At 43.7% G+C, this 19,610-nt stretch overlaps 1 protein-coding gene across 1 annotated transcript; it reads right to left on the bottom strand.

Moving 5' to 3' along the window:
* Nucleotides 1–274: 274 nt before the first annotated feature.
* Nucleotides 275–19,376, bottom strand: TRIB2 (tribbles pseudokinase 2). The gene is made up of 3 exons (XM_026037091.1): nt 18,945–19,376; nt 14,612–14,904; nt 275–2,256 (listed from the first exon to the last, which is right to left on the bottom strand). The coding sequence occupies exons 1-3, from the start codon at nt 19,212–19,214 to the stop codon at nt 1,788–1,790; spliced, it is 1,032 nt and encodes a 343-aa protein (XP_025892876.1). The 5' UTR covers nt 19,215–19,376; the 3' UTR covers nt 275–1,787.
* Nucleotides 19,377–19,610: the final 234 nt, after the last annotated feature.

Below are 19,610 nucleotides of genomic sequence, written 5' to 3' on the forward strand. Positions count from 1 at the left end.
AATCTTTCCTCCTATAAGGTACTTTTTTGGGGGGAGAAAAAAAAAGTCCTTCTTGACACAGCACCATCTTCAGAGCATAAAAACATTACTCCTTTTTATTCTTAGTTACCAAAATAGAACCAAGGCAGGTCAGCTGCAGCTAGCTTTGTCTCTTGATAAAGAACTGTGAAACATCCTCTTGAGAGTGGGACCATAATTTTCCTGCAGAGCAGGCAAATAGCATCCATACGTCAAATGCCAAGTAGCTGTACGCACATGCCACATACTATAATTAAGCACAAATTCAAGTAACATTTACATACTACAAGAGTCCACGTGTACCTACCCAAAAAACATGACCACTTCACAAAACGTATACAGGCAGTAATATCAGAACAACTGAGGTACTGGAAACACAAATATTTATGCCAAGAGATTTCAATATCATACAGCAATATAAAAGCAGTAATAAAAACATTTGCCAGTCTAAATCAAATAAAGCTATCTAGGGGAAAAAAAAAAAAAAAAAGCTAAATAAAAAGTTATTTAGGGACAGAAATACCTGAACAGAAAAGAAGTGTGTTAACTACAGCATGTAACATGTCATCCCAAGTCAACCCGTAATTGAAGTACTGGCTTAATACATCACTACTGTGACATTTTCTTCAATAAATAGAATAAGTCTTGACAATACAAAAGGTGCATATTACTGTGTATGTTTCAAGAGGAATATCTGTAATATAAATGTTCAGCTTATTAATACCCTCTTATTTCTTATTCTGGACATAAACAAGAATCAAACCCAAACAATTCTTTTCCCAAGTTGAGAGGAATTCAAAGAAAAAAAAATACAATACTCTTCTTCAATAATAAAGAGCCCTCTATTTATATATGGGCAAGTCAGTTAAAGAAGAGATCAGTTCTCAGATAAAGACATGAATAAGGGCTTTCTGCCCTCTCTAGTCATATACGTGCAGCATGGCAGATATGGAAGCCAGTATCTCATATCTTAAAAAAAAAAAATAACTTTTTTTTTCTTTTTTTTTTTGTATTATAGCAGTAATGCATCTGGAAGTTTGAGTTAAAATAGCTTCCTGCAACAAACCATTTGACAGAAAACAGAACAGCTTTTTAAATGACAGTTACTTCCCCTTAAGGGAACAAAGCATTAAAATGTCATTTCCTGACAAGAATATTAAGTAGTTTATTTAGAAGAAATGAGTTGAAAATAGCTATCAAGAGACATGAACTGAAATTTTGTTTGTTTTTAGCACCCACTTTTCATGTCCATTTTTGTGCACCTAATTTTTTCTTAATCCCATTAATTATTAGACCTCTGATTAAAAAAAAATGATAGCCAATTGTATTTTCCCTGAATAATGGCTGAAGTTAAATATCTAACAGTGCGATGCCAAGATGTGAGTTGAGGCAAAGAAGTTTATATTTGTTGTGAATTACAACTATTTTTAATGGAACAGAAATAGGAGTGATATAGCTGCACCAGAATTGGCATGTGCAGTCTCCTTGGCTCCAAAAAAGTGAGAAGCTACAATTGCTCCATGCTGCCTTTTTTTTCCTCCAAATCAATCTAACCTGATAGCAAGCTCCCCTCCCTCCCCCCCCAATCTGTCCCCATGCTACATTTGTTATATTAGCTCCTTGTGGAGATTCCTTCTCAACCCAAGGATCTCCAAGTGTCTTTTGCTACCAAGCTAGGCTGATGCAGGATGTGATTTAACACGGTCAGGAAGGGCTCCTTCATGTGTCCATCTCCAGGTTGTGTACCTTCTGAACACCAGTCTTTGTGCTCAGTTAAAGAATGGGTCCAAGTCTTCTTCCATGTTGACATCAGGCACCAGCTGATCTGATACTTCCTTAGCACCATATCCTGAATTCGATACATTAAAATCTGTAGAAAACCATGGATGGTCCAGAATTTCCTGTGAAGTCAGCCTTTCTGACGGCTCCCGACGCAGTATGCTACGTATGAGGCATTTTGCCTTGGGGGATAGAGTTTCTGGAATGTTAAATTGCCCACGACGGATCTTGCTGAAGAGGGAACTAGGCTCAATGTCATGGAAAGGATACCGTCCAACAAGCATGGTATAAAGCATGACACCTAGACTCCATACGTCCGCTGCTTTGCCAGAGTAGCTGCCATTTGTGTTCAAGATCTCTGGACTCACATAGGCTGGGCATCCATGCTTATCAGAAAGAGAGTCATCATTTCCTCTTAAAATATAAGCATCTTCTAGGCTTTCCAATTTCACTCTAGTCCTGTGGTCAAAAGAAAGTAGTAAGAGGGTAAGTGAACATTAGAACACAAATTCCAGACCAATACAGTTACATGATTATAATAATAAAATCTTATTAAATTCAACGACTGTAGAACTACCTCCGTTGAAATTCCCACTCATGGGAGTGGAAATAAATAACGAACATTTCCAGTTAGAGACATAGAGATGAACATATAGGGAATAAGCTGATCCTTCTCATTTCAATAACAGAACTTCCTTTTATGTAAGTTATGGCAGCATCTTGTCTGCAGAAGTTAAATAATCATTTTACTGGGAGTCTGTACAGGCCCTCCTGAACAGTAAAATAATCTAAATAGTTCTTTACTGCAAATGCAGCTTCTGAATGGAGAATTTTCATGTGCTTGGTAAAGCATGTGGATATGACTTAGAAAAGAACAAATCTCAAGATTATTTGGTAGCTGCCCTCTTATGTATGTGTTTAGGACTCATGTCCAAATCCAAGTTTTAGCCTAACTAGAGGAAGCTATTTTGACAACTTTATGTTGGTGAGCATTTATTTGCACCTGCAATTTCATAAAGTTCAACAGGAATAAAATTATCACTCTGACCCTATATGAACCCTGTGACCTGCCAACTTGTTTCTTTACCCCAGTACTTTCAGGAGGAGCAAATGTAAGAGACTAAGTACTAGGCAGCCTTTTGGGGTAAGGGAGATCAGGTGAGCCGCACTGTGAGATTGAAGATGAGTTTGTCTATCTAGATGAATCAGAATAACTCTGTGTTGGAATGAATGGAAAAGCTAGAAAAAGGCTTGCAGTGTGTTGACATGTGTGATCTAGACTGCAAATTCACACTGTAGAGAAAAAAAAAAAAGACAACAAAGTTCCTTGACATAGCACAACATTAACATCAACTTTCTTTCCTTTTAATTCTGACTGCAAGCACCTGTAACTAGTATTTAAAAATCTGTCCCTTCTAAAGGCATCTGAAGGGATGACCAACTACCCTTTAGGCTATTTGCCAAGAACGGTTGGCTTTAAGAGCAGAATCAGTAGGGTGCAACAGAATTTGTCCAGTGCATCTGGATGAAGAACAACTTAGCAGCAGTGCACATCTCACTCGAGGCCAGCAACTCAGGGGATCATAATTTTGGGCATTGCTGCTCTAGTCCCACTGCCTCATTGGGTGACACAAGCTCTTAGCCCTGCGATATGGCAATATCCCGAAACTGCAGACTTTCATAGTCAGGGACTGAATTTCAACACAGAAAGCAGAACTCACGGCTCTCAACAAAAGCCCATCATTTAACAGGCATTAAAACCGAAAAGCAGAGCCCTGTTTCTTAAATGCTTACTGAGGACAAAACTGCTTGAGCTTGAGCTGCAAAAGACAGCTGGACCAGCCTCGGCTTCAGCCGAGGTTCCAGGGCCGTTCAGCACTATCTTCTTTGAACCAASAGAAGAGCATTTTACTCTGTGGAGTACTCCAGGGGCAACTGTGCCATAAACCCTCGTAATGACACTTGGACCTTTTCAGCAGCTCGAGACGTTTACTAGCAGAGGTGAAAGCCCCTTTGGCAACTCGCCTCCAAGCAGGAAGTCGTAAAGGCAGYGTTCGGGATACCTGGCTCTCACGTACCGCCTGTCCAGGCAGCTCGCTCGCTCATTAAATAGGCCAGTGTCCTCTCCTCCCATGCGGATGCTGCTGCGGTTTGTGCAGCACACCTGCTTCCTCATTAACTACCCACTGCCAGCCCAACGGCCCTTCTCCTGGCCACGGGCACTTGGGCGGCGCTTTGCAGCAGCAATGCCTCACGCAGGAAGGCAGCTGCAAGGAGAAACTAGCTGCAATTAGAGAGATCACAGCAATTTCCTTCTGCCTGCATCACTGCAAGTTGAATGGAGGGGCAGCCCCGGGAGGGCCTTTTGTGATGCTCAGCTCAGACAGTTYCTGTGCCTGCAGCGCCTGGAGAAGTGCTCACCAAGGAGAGCGAGGTGGAAGCAAAAGGGAAGGCAAAGGCATGAGCTGTGGTCCCATTTGTATCACCCACCTCAGTTTTTCCATACAGAAGTATGTGTAGCAATAAACCAGCGAGGCCAGCTACTCCAACACACATTAAGTCACTAAACTGCCAGACAGGAAGGCATCGACTCCCTCAAGCTAGCGAGAAGTGGAACACACACACCGGGAACGGGGAAGAGGATGCTATTTATAAACAGCTTACAGGAGGGAATTCACCCCCRCACATGCTCTCTTACCATCCGCATGTCAACAGCGCAGGAAAATGCTGCTTACGCACCTACCCTTTTTTTATTTTTCCTTTCACATTTCCAAGAGCTGCTGCAGAATTTAAAGGAAGAAACAGTTCACTGAGAAGCTTGTATTTTAAATAAAATTATTTGGATGCCCACGTGGTTACAACACTGAAAAGAGCAGACTGCAAAGCCTGCTCTTGTCTGAAATAAAAAATGTTCAGTGCTCATCCATTTCTCCCACACATGGAATGCAGCAGCTTGCTGCCCCCCTGCATGCTACAAGCAGGTTTAAGCCAGTAGATGCAAGAACAGCTGGTAGTAGCGGCCACTGCTCCATGGGAAGCAACCACTCAACCAGGTTTTCCATCCTGCTGAGCTGACAGGGCTGAGGAAACCCAAACTCCCAAAAGATACAAGACACAACCTCAGGCCTCCTCCTCACCAGCCCAATACCTTTTTACAGTCGGTAGGAGCAAAGGCCCCAGCGCAGGTGTGACTGCTGGACCTGCTGCTCACAACAGATGCGTTTCACTCTATTCAGCACCCACCCACGTGCTGGGGCTTTTTCTGCAAACCACTAGCAACTCTGATGTTTGACTTTGCTTTTTTAACATTGGGCTGCTCTGCACAGGTTTTCAGTGGTGGAAGCAGCGAGAAGCTGCCCTGTTGTGCAGCTTTGGCAAATGAAGGCCCTTGCTCAGTCTTTCCTCAGGTCTTCTGCATCCATTACCAAGCCTGGTCTCTGGGGGGGTCTCCTGGGGAGACTCATTCTAGCCCACCTGCCCCTAAGTGACAGCTGCCTTTAAATGTCTAAGTTATACAGAGATTGCAATCCTCTCCTTGAACACTTTTTCAAGCGCAATATGCCGTTGTAAACTGCAAATCTCTCTATTTTTCTACTTATTTTTTATTTATTATCATTTATTATATTGTTTTATTATAAAACATGCTTTACGTTGTTATACAGGCAACATGGATGGAGGCCTGGCCCAGGAGCTGCTACATTCCTGTGTGCAGCTCTTCATCACTGCAAGGAACAGCTATCCCTGGCCTCCTGCTCCAGCCAGCCTTCCTTCCCCTGTATTTCAAGCTTTGCTTAAAGCAGCTCTGCTTTCACCAAGTCAGGAAAAGACTTTGTTTTTTTTGTTGTTTGGTTTTTAGTGGCAGGGGGAACAAGAAAGAGGGAGGCCTAAATACACATAGACACACTGGAAGTAAAGCAATCTCTATATTCCCTCCCTTGCAGGGAGCACTTAAGTTTAATTGACATGGGGAAGGAAAAAAAAAAAAAAAAGTCACCCAAAAAACAGGGACAACAAATAGACCTTCAAAACTGCAAGTAACTTCTGAACCTGTGCAGCAAAGAGAGGGAAGCGTGACCAATCGCAGAACAAACAGACAACCCTAAATTCAACACTTGGCAGGCGAGGGACAGACTCAAAACCAAACACTGAAACGTGGAACCACAATCGGCTTTGAAATGCTTCCCATCACAAAGCAGAAAGAGGACAAACAAAAATCAGGTTTTTTTTTAAGTCACATTTCTAAAAAACTTCCAATTTCTACAAATGAATGCCCGTCACTCAACTGAAGGACCTCCACAAGAGAAAAGTTTTCTAAAAGCATCAGCATTTCAACTCTACCATTCAAATAGTTGCAACAAAATTAATCCCTAAAGTTCAAATGTAAGCGGCTGCCAAAGCCGGATGCGACTCACTTTGTACACAAACTGCAGCGCAACAAAGACTTTTGTCGAGGCTTACGTAATTACAGTACATAATTTCAAGTTTTAATGCAGACAGTGAATAAGCACTTGGAAAAAGAGCATTATGCATCTATCAGATCATTGATAAAACACTGCATTAGTCTAATGCAGTAAAAAAAAAAAAAAAAAGAAAAAAAAAAGAAAAAAAGAAACACAACCCTGAATCATGGCTATTTAAAAAGGGGAAGCTATTCTGCTTATGAATGCTTTCCCATTACTGGTGAATGAAACCACAGAAGTGCAATCAGAGGGCAGCAGCAGCACTCAGACGGGAAATGCGTCTTTGTCCCCATAGAAACCGTCAGGGAAACCCATGAAAAACAATACGACTCTGAATTTCTTATCAATATGCCATTCATTACTTGACTGCATTCAGACTTTGCTCTTCAGTCATGTAACAAAACCTAATCAATTAAACGTCTTCTGGAAGATTCTTCAATGTAACCTCCTGCGCTAGCAGCACCCGTTCCTGGCAGACGACTTTCTTGCACATCCTACATTTTTTTTTCTACGTTTTTTTTTTCTTGGAGTGATTCATGTTATTCCTGCCTGCTGGGCTGAGGGGTTCCCAGCAAACCACAGAGAACAACTTCCTGCACAGAAGGTTGTCCCCTGGGATCCCCCCCTTCACAGCCCTGCACCACTCCTGCTCTCCAAAAGCAAAAACAGTTTCCATACCTGAATCAGTGGAATTACTGAGAGGGCACTAAGCTCATTCTTACCATGAGGCAGGGAAAGCGGGGCAGCAGGGGAGGGAAGAGAATAAAATGGAACATTTAAAGCAGAAATACTGACTGAAGCTCAAGTGTTTCATAGCAAAACAACTCCACTACTCTGAATAGACAGAGGAGCCCAGGCTTGAATTTAAGCAGTTGGTTTGGGTCTGTCCAGATAACCTTCTGTACAAAAAATAACACCTGAACTGCAGCACAGCTGCTGTTATGGTTTAGGGAAGGTTTCAGCTGCAGACTGCAGCAGTGATCCCCCATGAAACATCAAGAGGGGTCAATACCTGGAGAGGTAGGGACTCCAGATACACTTTTCACTTGCTGCTCTGGCGGTGTCCAAATGGGACGGTCTGGATTTGCAAATTTTACATTGCAGCCTCCTATCTCCAGAGACCGGAAAACAACTTTGTCATCCAAATTGCCATTTTATTGATATGACTGCAGGCAAACAACTTCTAAAGGAAGAGGTGCCTCAAAGCACTCCCCTCTGAGCTACCCCACATGTCAGTATGGAGGCACTCAAGCAGAGTCATCTCACGTTTCATCATCCTGCTGACTGAGGACCCAATAGCCTTTCCCTAGGTGGAGGCACTCAAGCCATCAACAGGAACTGTTGCTACCAAAGAGATTAGTGATTGCTCCGGTGTGACTCATAACTTGCAGGTCATTTAATCAAGGTCAGCTTCATAAAGGCAAGACAAGCACAAATGCAATTACACCATCATACTTAGGAGGAGGGAAAGGAAGAGGGGAGAGAAAAAAAAAAAAAAAAAAAAAGGAAGCTCAACATTAAAGATGATCCTCATTTGCTCATTGATTATTTTACCTAGGGGAATGTCTCCTAAATAATGCAGAAGTATGCTGTCTTCACGGAGACAGTGAAACAGGGAAGTCTGCTCATGAAATCACACGCAAATGATTTGTAACTCAGTGCGAAGGATCATCCGGAACTCAGGGCTCCCCTGTCTTCTCTGGGGACAGGGAGGCACGGAAGATCAGAGGGGAAATGTTGTGCCATCAATTCCAGCCCGGTAGGATCCCTTCCAGCAAGTAAGAGCGCACAAGCTAGGAGTTCACCACACAACAGCCCACGCAACTCGAGAGAAAAAACCCGCACAAAGGCTGCCAGACAAACAGCCTCTTGCATAACACAAGGATATGTTTCAAAAAGCAACTGGGACTTTCGGGCAGCAAAGGTTCACAGGATGAACCTTGCTCCTAAGGGAAGATTCCCTCACTGCTACTTCCGTGGAATGAGGAAGCCTGTAAAAACTGTATGTTCCCCACCCTTCCTCAGAAGGGATCTGCCAGGCCTTCCCCTGCTACCTCCTCTTGGCATGACCCAGGAGCTTAGGGCCTTGAACCTGCTTTGAGTTGGCAAGTTTCTACAGACCTGCACTAAAAAATGCACTAAGAAAACAAAACAAAAGCAACAACAACAAATGAAAAAAAACACTTCATATATCTCCAGGTAGGGCTGGGACACAAAGATCCAAAACCTTACAACACTTGAACAGGATGGCCGGGAACAGCCCATCCTGCACGCTACGTAATTTCCTCCATGCCTTTATTGCTTAAGGACATGGCATGTTCCAAGAAGCGTGTGCGTTGGGAGGGAGGACAAGGACTATCAAATCCCCAAAGACCCTTTCACTGATGGTCTTGGTTACAATGCTGTGAGAAGTCCATTATTTGATAAGCTTCAGGCTCACAAATGCTACTWCCCCTCACTTTTATCTTTCTAGATCACATTAAAAGTCACAGTTTCAAAAGGCTACTATCAGCCACAGCTCTACAGAGACTGTTCACCTTGCTTGCTAGATCTTTTCATTTGATGCATTCTCCGGGGAAAGGAGGCTAAAGTTTGGCTTTGTTAATGTAACTGCATATACCAGGAAAAAACCCAAGCCTTACACTTTCTGAGGAAGGTGCTGTGTATGACTGCTAAGCAAGCAGCCTGCGGTGGGTGCTCAGCACCTCCAAGATAAAGGAGTCCCCTTATTTCACAACCCAATTTAGAAACCTTCAATTTAGATGCCTATAGCCTGTCTCCAAGCAATAAACATCTATTAAAAAGCAGGTGCTTAAGACTAAGTATGCCCCAGGTTGGCTCCTGTTTACAGACTCTCCTTCTTCCCTTTCCCTCCCAAGCCTGAAGTAATCTCCCAGAGTGATAATGAGGACAATTAAAAGAAGAGGCAACAGAGGGAGAGCAAAGCTCACCCTGACGAACCTTTGCAGCTGCTATTCAGGCTAGCTGGCTTTGTTTGCCTCCTGTCCTGATCCCTCAGCTCAGAATTAAGCAGAGTTCCTCAGGCTCAGCTCAAAAATAAACACGCTCTATCTCTGCACCGTCTTTACAGCAGGACATTTTTAAGTCTCCATGTCTTGAGTACAAGATGTCTTGCGAGACCTCTGCTTCCAGAGACTGCAGAGTATCCATCAATCCATGCTAGGTATCCCATGACGGGCCTCCACACATGYCAATCACACCTGGCCAGCACGTAACGCACGGCATTCAGGGGCACCCTTCCAAAAGTCATGCAAGAGCCCAGAAAGCGTGCATGTGGTCAACAGGGAGAGAAAAATGTGACAACCGCCGCAAAAAGAGCCTGCCAGAACGCTGGCGACTGTAGGAACGTGACCGGCTCCAATTCAAACAAAGTGCTGAGCAGCCGTCAGAAGCGCAGCGCTCGTTTGGGCGCCTGCCTACACAAACCACCTCTGCACGCCACAAGGGAGGCCAGCCTGGCCCGGGAAGGCCAACAGGACACTGCAGCTACAGCAGTCGGCGTAAAGCCTCCAACTATGTCTTTTGGCAAAAAGAGAGCAGGGCRCAAGGCAGAATCGCTTGGAAACTTCAGACACCCTTAAATGGTGCTAGGGCAAGGSCTCTTCCCACGCATGATCTTCCTGAAGGACCTAAACCTGCCTCCAAGTCTCTTTGGAGCTCCTGGGGCCAGCTCACCACGCAGCAACCTCTTCCTCCAGTTTCTGCTTTCTTTTACAACCTTTGGCTCACTTAACCTCCATGACTACACTCGCCCTCAGGAGGGGGTTTAAGCACTTCATCACGGGGATGGTGTGATGCTCCACATCTGCAGCTCGCCCCCCGGGCTCCACTGGGAAGGGGACCACATCTGTAACAAACTCGGTGCATCTCTCCCTGGAACGCTGTGATCAAAAAGCAGACTTAGCAAGCAAACCACATGAAGGCCAAAGGGAGCATGAACCTTTCTGCAGAAAACAGTTGTGTAATCGTTTCATTTTCTATCTGGAGTTTGACATCAGAGGTTTGCTGCCTGGAAAGAAACTCCCCTTCCTCCTCATATGCTAGTAAAATACAAAATAATAATAATTCCTGTGTTGAAATCGCATTTTTGCTTATGCTATGGCCACTGTTAATTTTGAGCTATTTGATACTGTGGCATCTTTCCTCCCCATTCAGTGTCACAGGGAATGACACATCAAATGACTCTCTATATTCATCCTTTGGTATTTTAAGAGCAGTCCTGTTTTATTTAACTTCCTTTCACTTTTAGGACTCTCTTCCTAGAATTTGGGGAAGAGGAAAAGCATTAACTTATCTATCTGCTCTCTACTGAATCATGAGCAAAGTAGTATGTTCTAACACCATAGCAAAAATCAGCTGTTATATAACTTGACAAATGCACAGGGGCGAAAGTATACTACTAACTAAAAGAAGAGAAAAATGTCTACTTGGAAACAGGTCAGCATATGTATTCCGTGTTTTTCTATGGGATCAGGTTTGTATCACCACGATTCCAAACAGCATAACTAGGTCACTTTTAAGCATCATCCATTCAAAGCTGAGAAAATCTAGAGGAAGAAAAAAAAGGGAAAGGATTCCAAGAGCATCAAATAAATATGTCACGCTAACACAGATTTTCTAAATTAGTGGATTGCACTGGCTGCATTCCCCTGGCGCACAGTAAAAAGTGTCAAATTATATTTATTTTTATTGACTCCCACCTGCCTTCTATTTCTCATATCTACTTAAAAAATAAGGGAGCGCTACAATATCTAAGATACCAAAATTATTTTAATTTTCCCTTCAACAAGCATGATGAATGTACAAGGTCTTTAAGCTTTAAATACTATGACAGCTAATATTTTAATATAATTAAAGGCTTAAAAATGCACTGAAGAAATTAATAATTCCCTGACAGCAGAGATGTGCTTGTATTAAAAAAAGCCACTGCAACAAGCAACACAGAAATGCTTGATTTAATTCTGAGATCTTGGAGGTGGCTCCTTCTCAAAGCATCTGCTATATATCAGACTGATGAATTGCTTTATTAGTAACAGCGTGCACTGCTATTTTTATCACAACCCAAAAACTGTGCCCTTTCTGCAACATCGTTATGGGACACCAGCTAGGAGAAGGGCACAGTTGCTCTGCTCAAGGGCCTATTATGAGAACACACAGTGCAAGGAAAACTGTAAATACCATATGACATGAACACAGTAAAAATAATCAAAGCCAAGAGCCCTGCAAACATGCACAACAACACTGACCTGGCCAAAAGAAAAAATGATGTGCGCTGATGTAGAAAACATGGAAAAGCTAGCCTTTTATCTGAGCTGTCTCCAATGTTTTGGATTCCATTCTATTTAGAAGTTTGAGGACCCATCCTTTAAATACTCAAGAATCTTACAGGTCACTTTTAAAGCCCGTAGAGACCCAGCATGGCATTTAAGCTGTTTTCCAACCAGTTTGAAAGTCGCTCTCCTCACTTTCTTGTAGTGCTGCTTGCTAACTCAGTCTCACAAGAAATTTCCTGCCATGGTTTAACATATTATAAGTTCTCCTTCATCAGGATCAGGTGTAGGTTTAGGAAGCTTAATTTTGAAATTTCACTACCAAAGCACTGGCTATTTCACCTGTGGTTTACAAAAAAAAAAAAAAAGCAAGCCACAAAATCCCTCAAAAACACAACTATCCAACTTCTATATAAAACAGGTCATTAAAAACCTGCAATAACATACATTATTTCATGAAATGCAATTTATACTATCTTCAAAATTTTTGCAGTTCAGGTACCTCATAGGTCAGATGGATTTTTTGTGCGCTTGTTTCCACACTGTGAAATTTTGGATTGATTTAATTTTAAGCACTCATGTTTACATACATGCAATAGAAAACAACACACCACCACAGTTTAACTTTGATTCATCATATAAAGAGAATGTCATTAGTTAGATTAGGACTGCTACGAAAGCCTCAGCACCACCATCCTCCAAAATTAGTTTTATAATCACTTCTGTACTTCCTAGTTCATTACAGATGAATGCACTGCAATTTGCCACATCTAAAATACATTCATTTTATATGCTGATATATAGCATGCATTCTTAGCGGTGACATTAGTAGGAGCAAAGAACACATGATACTGCTAGATCAAAATCTCTAATCTTTATAAATTACAGCTATAGTTATTGATAATAAGGTAAAAAAGGATATGTAAGGGATGACTGGTTACAGTCTGATGGGCAGAGCAGGACAGAGACGGTTGCTGCTTGGCTCTTCCATTTCCATCCTGTACTGGCTCACCTCAAGCACATTGCCGTTTTACTTCTTGGAAAAGTGACTACAATATCTTCCTACTCACTGATCAGCATCACCCCCAGAAGAAAACCACATTATGACCATCCTAAAAATAACCAGCGAATCATACTTGACCTTTAAGGTGTAGTATTTTATAATTAGAAGCACTGCCCAAAAGTAACTGTGKGATTTTGCAGAGTACAGTTCATCTTGAAAACATCCATGGAAGTAAACAGTGCTATTATGGAGCATACAACTCTTCTTGGGTGGCTAAAGGCTCTTGGCCTCCCAAGTTCCTCAAACACACCGGGTGGGAGTTCAAACACATCCAGTTCAGGCCAACATCTCTTCTCATTACAGTGSTCTGAACTCACACTTAGAGAAAATCAGGGTGATCCCTAGCATTTTGTCAAGTCTTGCCCTTCCCCTATTGCTTTAAGTCTTGCCTTTCACATAAAACCACCAAAGTTTAAATACATTCCCATGAAAAATGTATCTTGACATGTAGCAATTAGGACATTTATCAACTACAAAACAATTCCTCCCTCATCACCCACACCACAGAAGCTATAACAGTGTTTAATTATTAAACTCGGAGTAAAAGTTGTGAAAGTTCAGCTTACATATTTCTGCTTTTCATTTCTCTGAATAGATATGTAACTAGTTTCATTTCGGACTCTTTAYTTTAAGAGGAGGAATAAGCAGTCATATATTGTGCGTCTGCGGTAGAAAAATAGGGAATAGCTATTTGTCATGCAGATGACTGTCAGAACTGAATTAAGAACTGAAAAGTTTGTCTTTTATTTTACAGCTTGAAAGGAGATTGAAAGAGGTTCACTTTGAACAAAATTTAAACAGATAGTATTTCAAATGATGAGACGGCTGTCATGTTTATTATAAGGTCAGAAGTGACCATTGAATGAATGGTGTTAGCTTTCCATATTTTCAGGGATACAAATAAAATTCTCATATTCTCGTGGACTTACTGAGCCTCTAGACAACTGACGTGCCTCTGCTGCTGCTTATAACTTTCCCAAACAGCCCCAAAACGGAATTTAAATGCATCAGTTATTTTTAAACGAAGCTCTCCAGAACATCAATTTCACCCTGTAGCAGTTTAAACAAGCTTTCAGACAATTTATAGGATTGAACTAAAAGGAAAAACAGTTCCCCATCCTTTACCAAGCTATGAATAGGCAAAAAGACAGGCTATGCCCCCATTTGTTTTTTTTTTTCTGAAGGTCATCTTCCAATTTAATCCCTCTGCGGAAGCCTGACACTACTCCAGCAGTGTTCATTACTCCAGTTCTGTACGTGGAAGTTGCAAGTGAATACATGGTGTAAGATAAATAATGACAACTGGTAACCACAAGGAAAGAGATGTGACGTTTCCACAGCTTCAACAGCAGAGCTGTAGCTCAGCCTCAGGGATAGCACCTCAGTAGCAAGCTTAGAGCACCAAATGCTACTCCTTTCCCTGTCCTCCCCRCATCATTTAACAGCACCGACTGAAAGAGGTACATGTCTGGGAGGAAATGGGAGAAAGGAATAAAAGAGGAGTTCCTCGATTGCCACAGGTCTCTGATACTAAAAACACACTGCCCACATGTCAGTAGTGTCTAATTATGATTACTGGCCACATAACACATTTAAAAGCAACCTCCAAACCGTTCCCGCTCTCTCTGCTTTAAACATCACCTGTATTTATGTTAACAGAGCTCCTGCACCAGAAACCTATGCAGAGGTGGCCTCTCCTGCAGGAGACATAACCTCATGAGGGACGAGGTGCTCCTCTCTGTGAGGATGCAGAGCCCAGGTGTGGATGCACACTGTGCTCTATACTTACTTTATTCCAGAGCCTAAGCCAGAAGATAAAACAACACATCTGCCCCATGATCCAGGTGCAGAGGAGAACAAGGAAAGTGAAAACCCCTGGGTACCACAATCTCCCAGTGGTGGTACCCAGCAGGGTGACAGTGACACAGAGAAGGACACTGTAACCCTGAATGCAACCCTGAATCTGATAGCCCCAGCTGTAAAGAAAAGGAGACTCTTACCTTTCTTCATCCTTGAAAATGAACTTCCGTAGCTTGAGATCTCGCAGTACCAGTCCACCGTCATGGCAGTGTGCCACAGCAGAAGCTATTTGATAGAAGAGCTTGGCTGCCTCCTCCTCCTTGAGCTTCTTGCAGGTACGAACAAACGAATGCATGTCCCCATAGCTCCTTTCAAAGAACACATACGCTTTTGTCTCCCCAAGAATTATTTCAGTAATTTGGTTGATATTTTTATGCGCAGGCAGACAAAAACATGGTGCTAGTAACTCCTGGTAGCAGCCAATATCAAACACCTGCAGGGGCAACAACAGTGAAGTCAGGGTTAGCGACATCAGGGACATCCATGCAAAGATATACCTAATTCTGCTAGCACAGCMCTCTCTAGGCAGCCTTACACTGTTGCTGAAGCTACACTGATGCAAATGGGATGCYGTAAGTTCACAGCACTAAGGACAAAACAGCGCAGACAATACAACTCCACACAAGAAGGTATGTGTAACCTAAGCTAGTCTTCAAAACCTGTAATGCTTTACTGTGTTGTATTGTCAGCAGCTAATAGCTGATCAAAGTTAGAATGCAATCTGAWTTAATATCAAGAGACTGGAGACAGACACATAGAAGCAGATAGCAGTACTCAGAAGGAAACTTGCCCATCTTCTATTTTAAGGAAACCCAAATAAATTCACAGAGAATTCAGACAGCAGCTTTCTACTGGGAGAAGCAGCCAAATTAAATCCATCCTGACCCACAAATCTCTCCTGCGCTCTGTTATTAACTCATTAAAACTTTAAGTACTTTCAGGTTTAAAATGCCCTCTGTCACCACTCATATTTACTTCCTGCATTTCTCTCATCTCTGGCCGATGCCAGAGCCGGTTTCACTTTCGGAGCCTGGTGTTACAATGGCCGTTTATGAGCTCCGAAGGACAAGCGGGAAATCTCCTGCCCGACGCAGCTTCCAAAAGGGCAGGACAACCTCCCGGCCTCGAACTCGCGGCGCCTCAATCGACTGCTCCACTAAAAGCCAAATGTCCCTTTAATAGCAAGCATGCTATCACCGAGCTTATGAATGAGCTGTAAGAATTAAAAAAGGCTGCTGGGAAACCCAAATATAAAAAGTTACTATAATCTAGTGATGACGAATGAATCGGTGTTTGAGTCAATTGAGAAATGCCCACATTCGACGAAGAAAGGCTTCATTGAGAATTACTGAAGTCAGTGTGCAGGAAGGGAGCATAAGCCCCGTATTGATAGGAGCGATTTCTACTTCAATTATACCTGCTCCAGCTGTACACCGAAGCAAGGGATTAGCATTTCCACCAGCATAAAAACTCTATTAATATATAACATATTCCTGGGTACATTGTTACTTTGGTAAAAAGAATTTAAGGTAGCCATGCCTCAGCCTAGCAAACAGTGCACATAAAAATGAAGAACTGATATAGGTCTTAAACCAGATGGCTTAAACTACAATTGCTTTGTTTGATTTGTTTGATTGATTTTTTTTCTTTTTTTTTTTTTACATTTTCTATTCTTGCTTTTGTATTTTATCACTAGGTATTTGTATCCTCTCCAAGAAGCAATCTTTATGGCTTTCTCTGAAGCTTTCCAATGCTTCCAAAACTGAAAGTGCATGACATGGTTCAATCAGAATTTACCTGAAGCTCCAAAACGCGAGTCATTTAATGCTTCCGAGCATAATCCTAACAAAGCCCCTCCTCAGAAAAGGACATAAAACCCGAGATTGAGGCATTCAATCTCCCCTGTCCCTCGCACACCTCTCTCCACCCCCCCTACCTGTGCGGCTGTACTACAGCTCTGGCAAAAGCAACCTTAAAGGCAGGCTGCCAACCAGAGCCAACGCATTTTGCAAGGGGCAGACCAGCACGGAGGCACAYTGTGGTGACACGGTGAACCTCAGAGGCAGAGCCCAGGTGGGAGGGGGTGCTGCTGCAATCCCTGGCGAGTGATTCATTCCAGGGGAAAATTCATTCACGTTTGAGTCTCAGAACTCGTAACTACAGCACTGTAAGTGAATGGCTCCTGCACAAAATGACTGTTATAAAATTTCAGAAGGAACATCCATGTAGSTCAAACCCTCATCCAAAAAACAAAATAAAATAAAATAAACCTTCCTAGAATTTTAACTAGATTATTTTGATATAAATTAGTTACATTATGTGTTTTTCAGGCTGTGTTAAGTAAGCAGGTCTGCTACGTATCCGCAACTAGGTTTAAAAGGGGGGAGATGGGAAGCACTATCATATTGCTACAGTCTCAAATACCTTTTAAAAAGGCTTTCTTTGTGYCCCAGTGTTTGAGATCCCTGGCCTCAATTCAGCAAATGTCCAATAAGCTCAGCTTGATTTAGTTCTTGCTAGGAATTGGAAGTGAGATGTTACCAYTGTTTGGATGCCACAGAGCCTTGAAGCAAATAACAGCATCTGTACAGGCAGTGGGTGCAGCCAAATGGATCTTGAGACTCGTCAGCATGTGTCTGTTATCCAAACCCATGTTTGTGCAAGCAATCTCTTAGAGCATCTTCAATAAGATACCAGATAGCAGGTCTTTTTGCTGGAAGGCTACTTGACAAATAGCAGTCAGGATATTGCAGGCATTTTAAAGCATGCATTAAATTAAGATGAGTTTAGGACAGACAACTGTGTGCTCACTAACTAGCAATTCAGGCTAAGATTGTATTTTTGAAGCCCAGCTAGAAGCAGCACCTCATGTGTATACGGAAAAACTGATATAATTCAAACATCAGGATCAGTTTAAAAACATACCGCTTAAAGGGAGAGGAAAAAAAAATAGTCCACTTGTTGTGAACTGCACTCATGCTGTTAACGGAACAGCACTCCTGCAAATCCAAGGGGAAACAAAGAAAAGCCTAGCCCCTAAGTTTCTACTTGCCATGCAAGTTTACCTATAATTTCACGCAGAGCAGCAGCTTTGTGGGAGCTGCTTGTTTCATGAAAAGATGCCAGTGTCCTAGAGTGCAGCATGGTACTACTGCAATGAGCAGGGCTTTCATTCTAGAAATTCTTATGTTCTGTGTCAGTTTGGTAACAAAGCATTCACTTCAGCATGCAATATCGGTTCACTGCAAAGTCAGGAGCCCTTTTTTCCCCTCTACATAATCACACAAAGTCTGAGACTGCCTTAACATCAGGTTTTATAACTCAATCAGGGAGTGTATTTAAATCGCCCCCTGAACTCTGATCTTTATAAATAGCCAAATTAATTTTAACTTTCCCAGGTACATGTTAGTTCATAACTTCTTATGAATTAAGTATAGAAGTATGAAATAGTCAGCAATGCTCTCATTAATCCCCGGAATGTGAATATTACGTCTACTTTTCCACTCACAGGCARTAAGTTCAACACCAGAATTTTGCCCGAGATAGTGGAAGGGCACGATTCCATCTCGGGGGGAACAATACAGACACTGAAGTGTGTGCTGCAAGGCTGCAATGCGCTCCGTAGTTCTAAAAACTACTACTAGGAACTGCTTCGGTTTGCTGGGCACACGTCTAGCTCAGTACAGACAATGAAAACTGCAACTTAGGAACAAAGGAAAATATTCCTTCAGCCCAAAAAGGGAAAAACATCCCTCGACAGAGGGGCACGCGCCCGGGCTGCTTTTTCCACAGCTCACCTTTGAGCAGCGGCAGCAAATGGGGAGGAGGCACTGGGAAGCAGGCAGGCTACAAAGAGCGGGATTAGCTATTTTGTCTGCTCTTCCGAAAAACGTAGGTGTGCAGGTTTGAGTCTTGCTTAATTGTGCAATGGGGGAGGATGCTGTTTGCAAACAACCTCCGTGGCGAGGGAGCTCCGGCCGCTTAGTTGTGGATTTTTCAATCACTTTGAGGACAAAGCTGCCGGCAGCCTCCCCCTTCCCCGACACCCCCTTCCCCACCCCAACTCACAAAGAACAAGGCGCGACAATGCAGGAAGCCAGCGGGTCCCAACACCTTAAAATTACCCGGGGATTCCCTACTCCATTTTGAAAAGTGAGAGCGGACAAGATGAGGATTCCTCGGGATCTGAACTCGCCTTAAGATCCCTTGAAAGGAYGGCTCTTTCCAGCACAACATCCCCGGGCCGAGAGGCAGCGCCGGCCGGCTCCGGCCCCRCTATAACGCGGCCATTGTCTGGAGAGAGGGAAAAGTTACAGGATGCACCTTTGCATTTCCCACTGCCTTTTGTCTTTTAAACCGCTTAATAATCTAACTACATTCACGGTTGGAGCCGGCCCTGCTGCAAGACTCGGGAAATCGATAGGCTGCAGCACTCTATATAATGCATGCATTTAATAAGAACACGAGCTTTACCTTGCAGACGAGCTCCTCGCCGCTGTGCAGATGTACGGCTCGGAAAACGTGGTCTCCCTCGAGAGGCTCCAACAATAAGTACTTCCCGATGCAAGAAACGCAATGCGACAAGTTCGGGGTCTCCGGCGGGCTCGGGGAGCCTAGATTCGGGCTAAAACTCTGGCTCGGCTCGATGGAGCGTATGGAGGAGAGCTCTTCAAAATCCTGGGTTTTATTCCGCGGTCTCCCATATCGTGCTATCGCGATAGGGGTTGACCTTTGTATGTTCATGAGTGTGGAGAAGCCCAACGGGAACGGCGCGCCGAAGCCCCTGCGCTCGGAGCCGTCCAGCTGCGGCTGCCTTTGTGCGGCGGCGGCGGCGCGGGCGGAGCGGCGGGAGCGGCCTCAGCGCCGCGTCCTGGGCACAGGGAGAGAGCGCTGAGCGGCGGCTCCTTCCGCGGAGCGCGGAGCGCGAACAAAGGGCTCGGCGCCGCTGCGCGCAGGAGGGCACCGCGCTCCCTCCTTCCCTCCCTCCCTGCCTCCCGCCTCCCTCCTTCGCTCCCTCCCAGCCGCGGCCGCCTGCAGAGGGCGCGGGAGCCCCGCGGCGCGCAGCGAGCGCGGCCCGAGGGAGCCCCGCGGAGGCGGCATCGGGCTCGGGGCGCGCGCGGCGGCGGCGGCGGCGGCGCC

The sequence above is a fragment of the Nothoprocta perdicaria genome, unplaced genomic scaffold (assembly GCF_003342845.1).
Source record: "Nothoprocta perdicaria isolate Ctin4 unplaced genomic scaffold, notPer1 scaffold_19, whole genome shotgun sequence".
Lineage (NCBI taxonomy): Eukaryota > Metazoa > Chordata > Aves > Tinamiformes > Tinamidae > Nothoprocta > Nothoprocta perdicaria.

What these genes read in the sequence shown, in the direction of transcription:
- TRIB2 (XM_026037091.1), bottom strand. Translation starts at nt 19,214, where the DNA reads ATGAACATACAAAGGTCAACCCCTATCGCGATAGCACGATATGGGAGA. An exon ending in GCGAGGAGCTCGTCTGCAAG is followed by an intron (nt 14,905 to 18,944) that starts GTAAAGCTCGTG and finishes TTGCCCCTGCAG; the next exon opens with GTGTTTGATATTGGCTGCTA. An exon ending in ATTTTCAAGGATGAAGAAAG is followed by an intron (nt 2,257 to 14,611) that starts GTAAGAGTCTCC and finishes TTTTGACCACAG; the next exon opens with GACTAGAGTGAAATTGGAAA.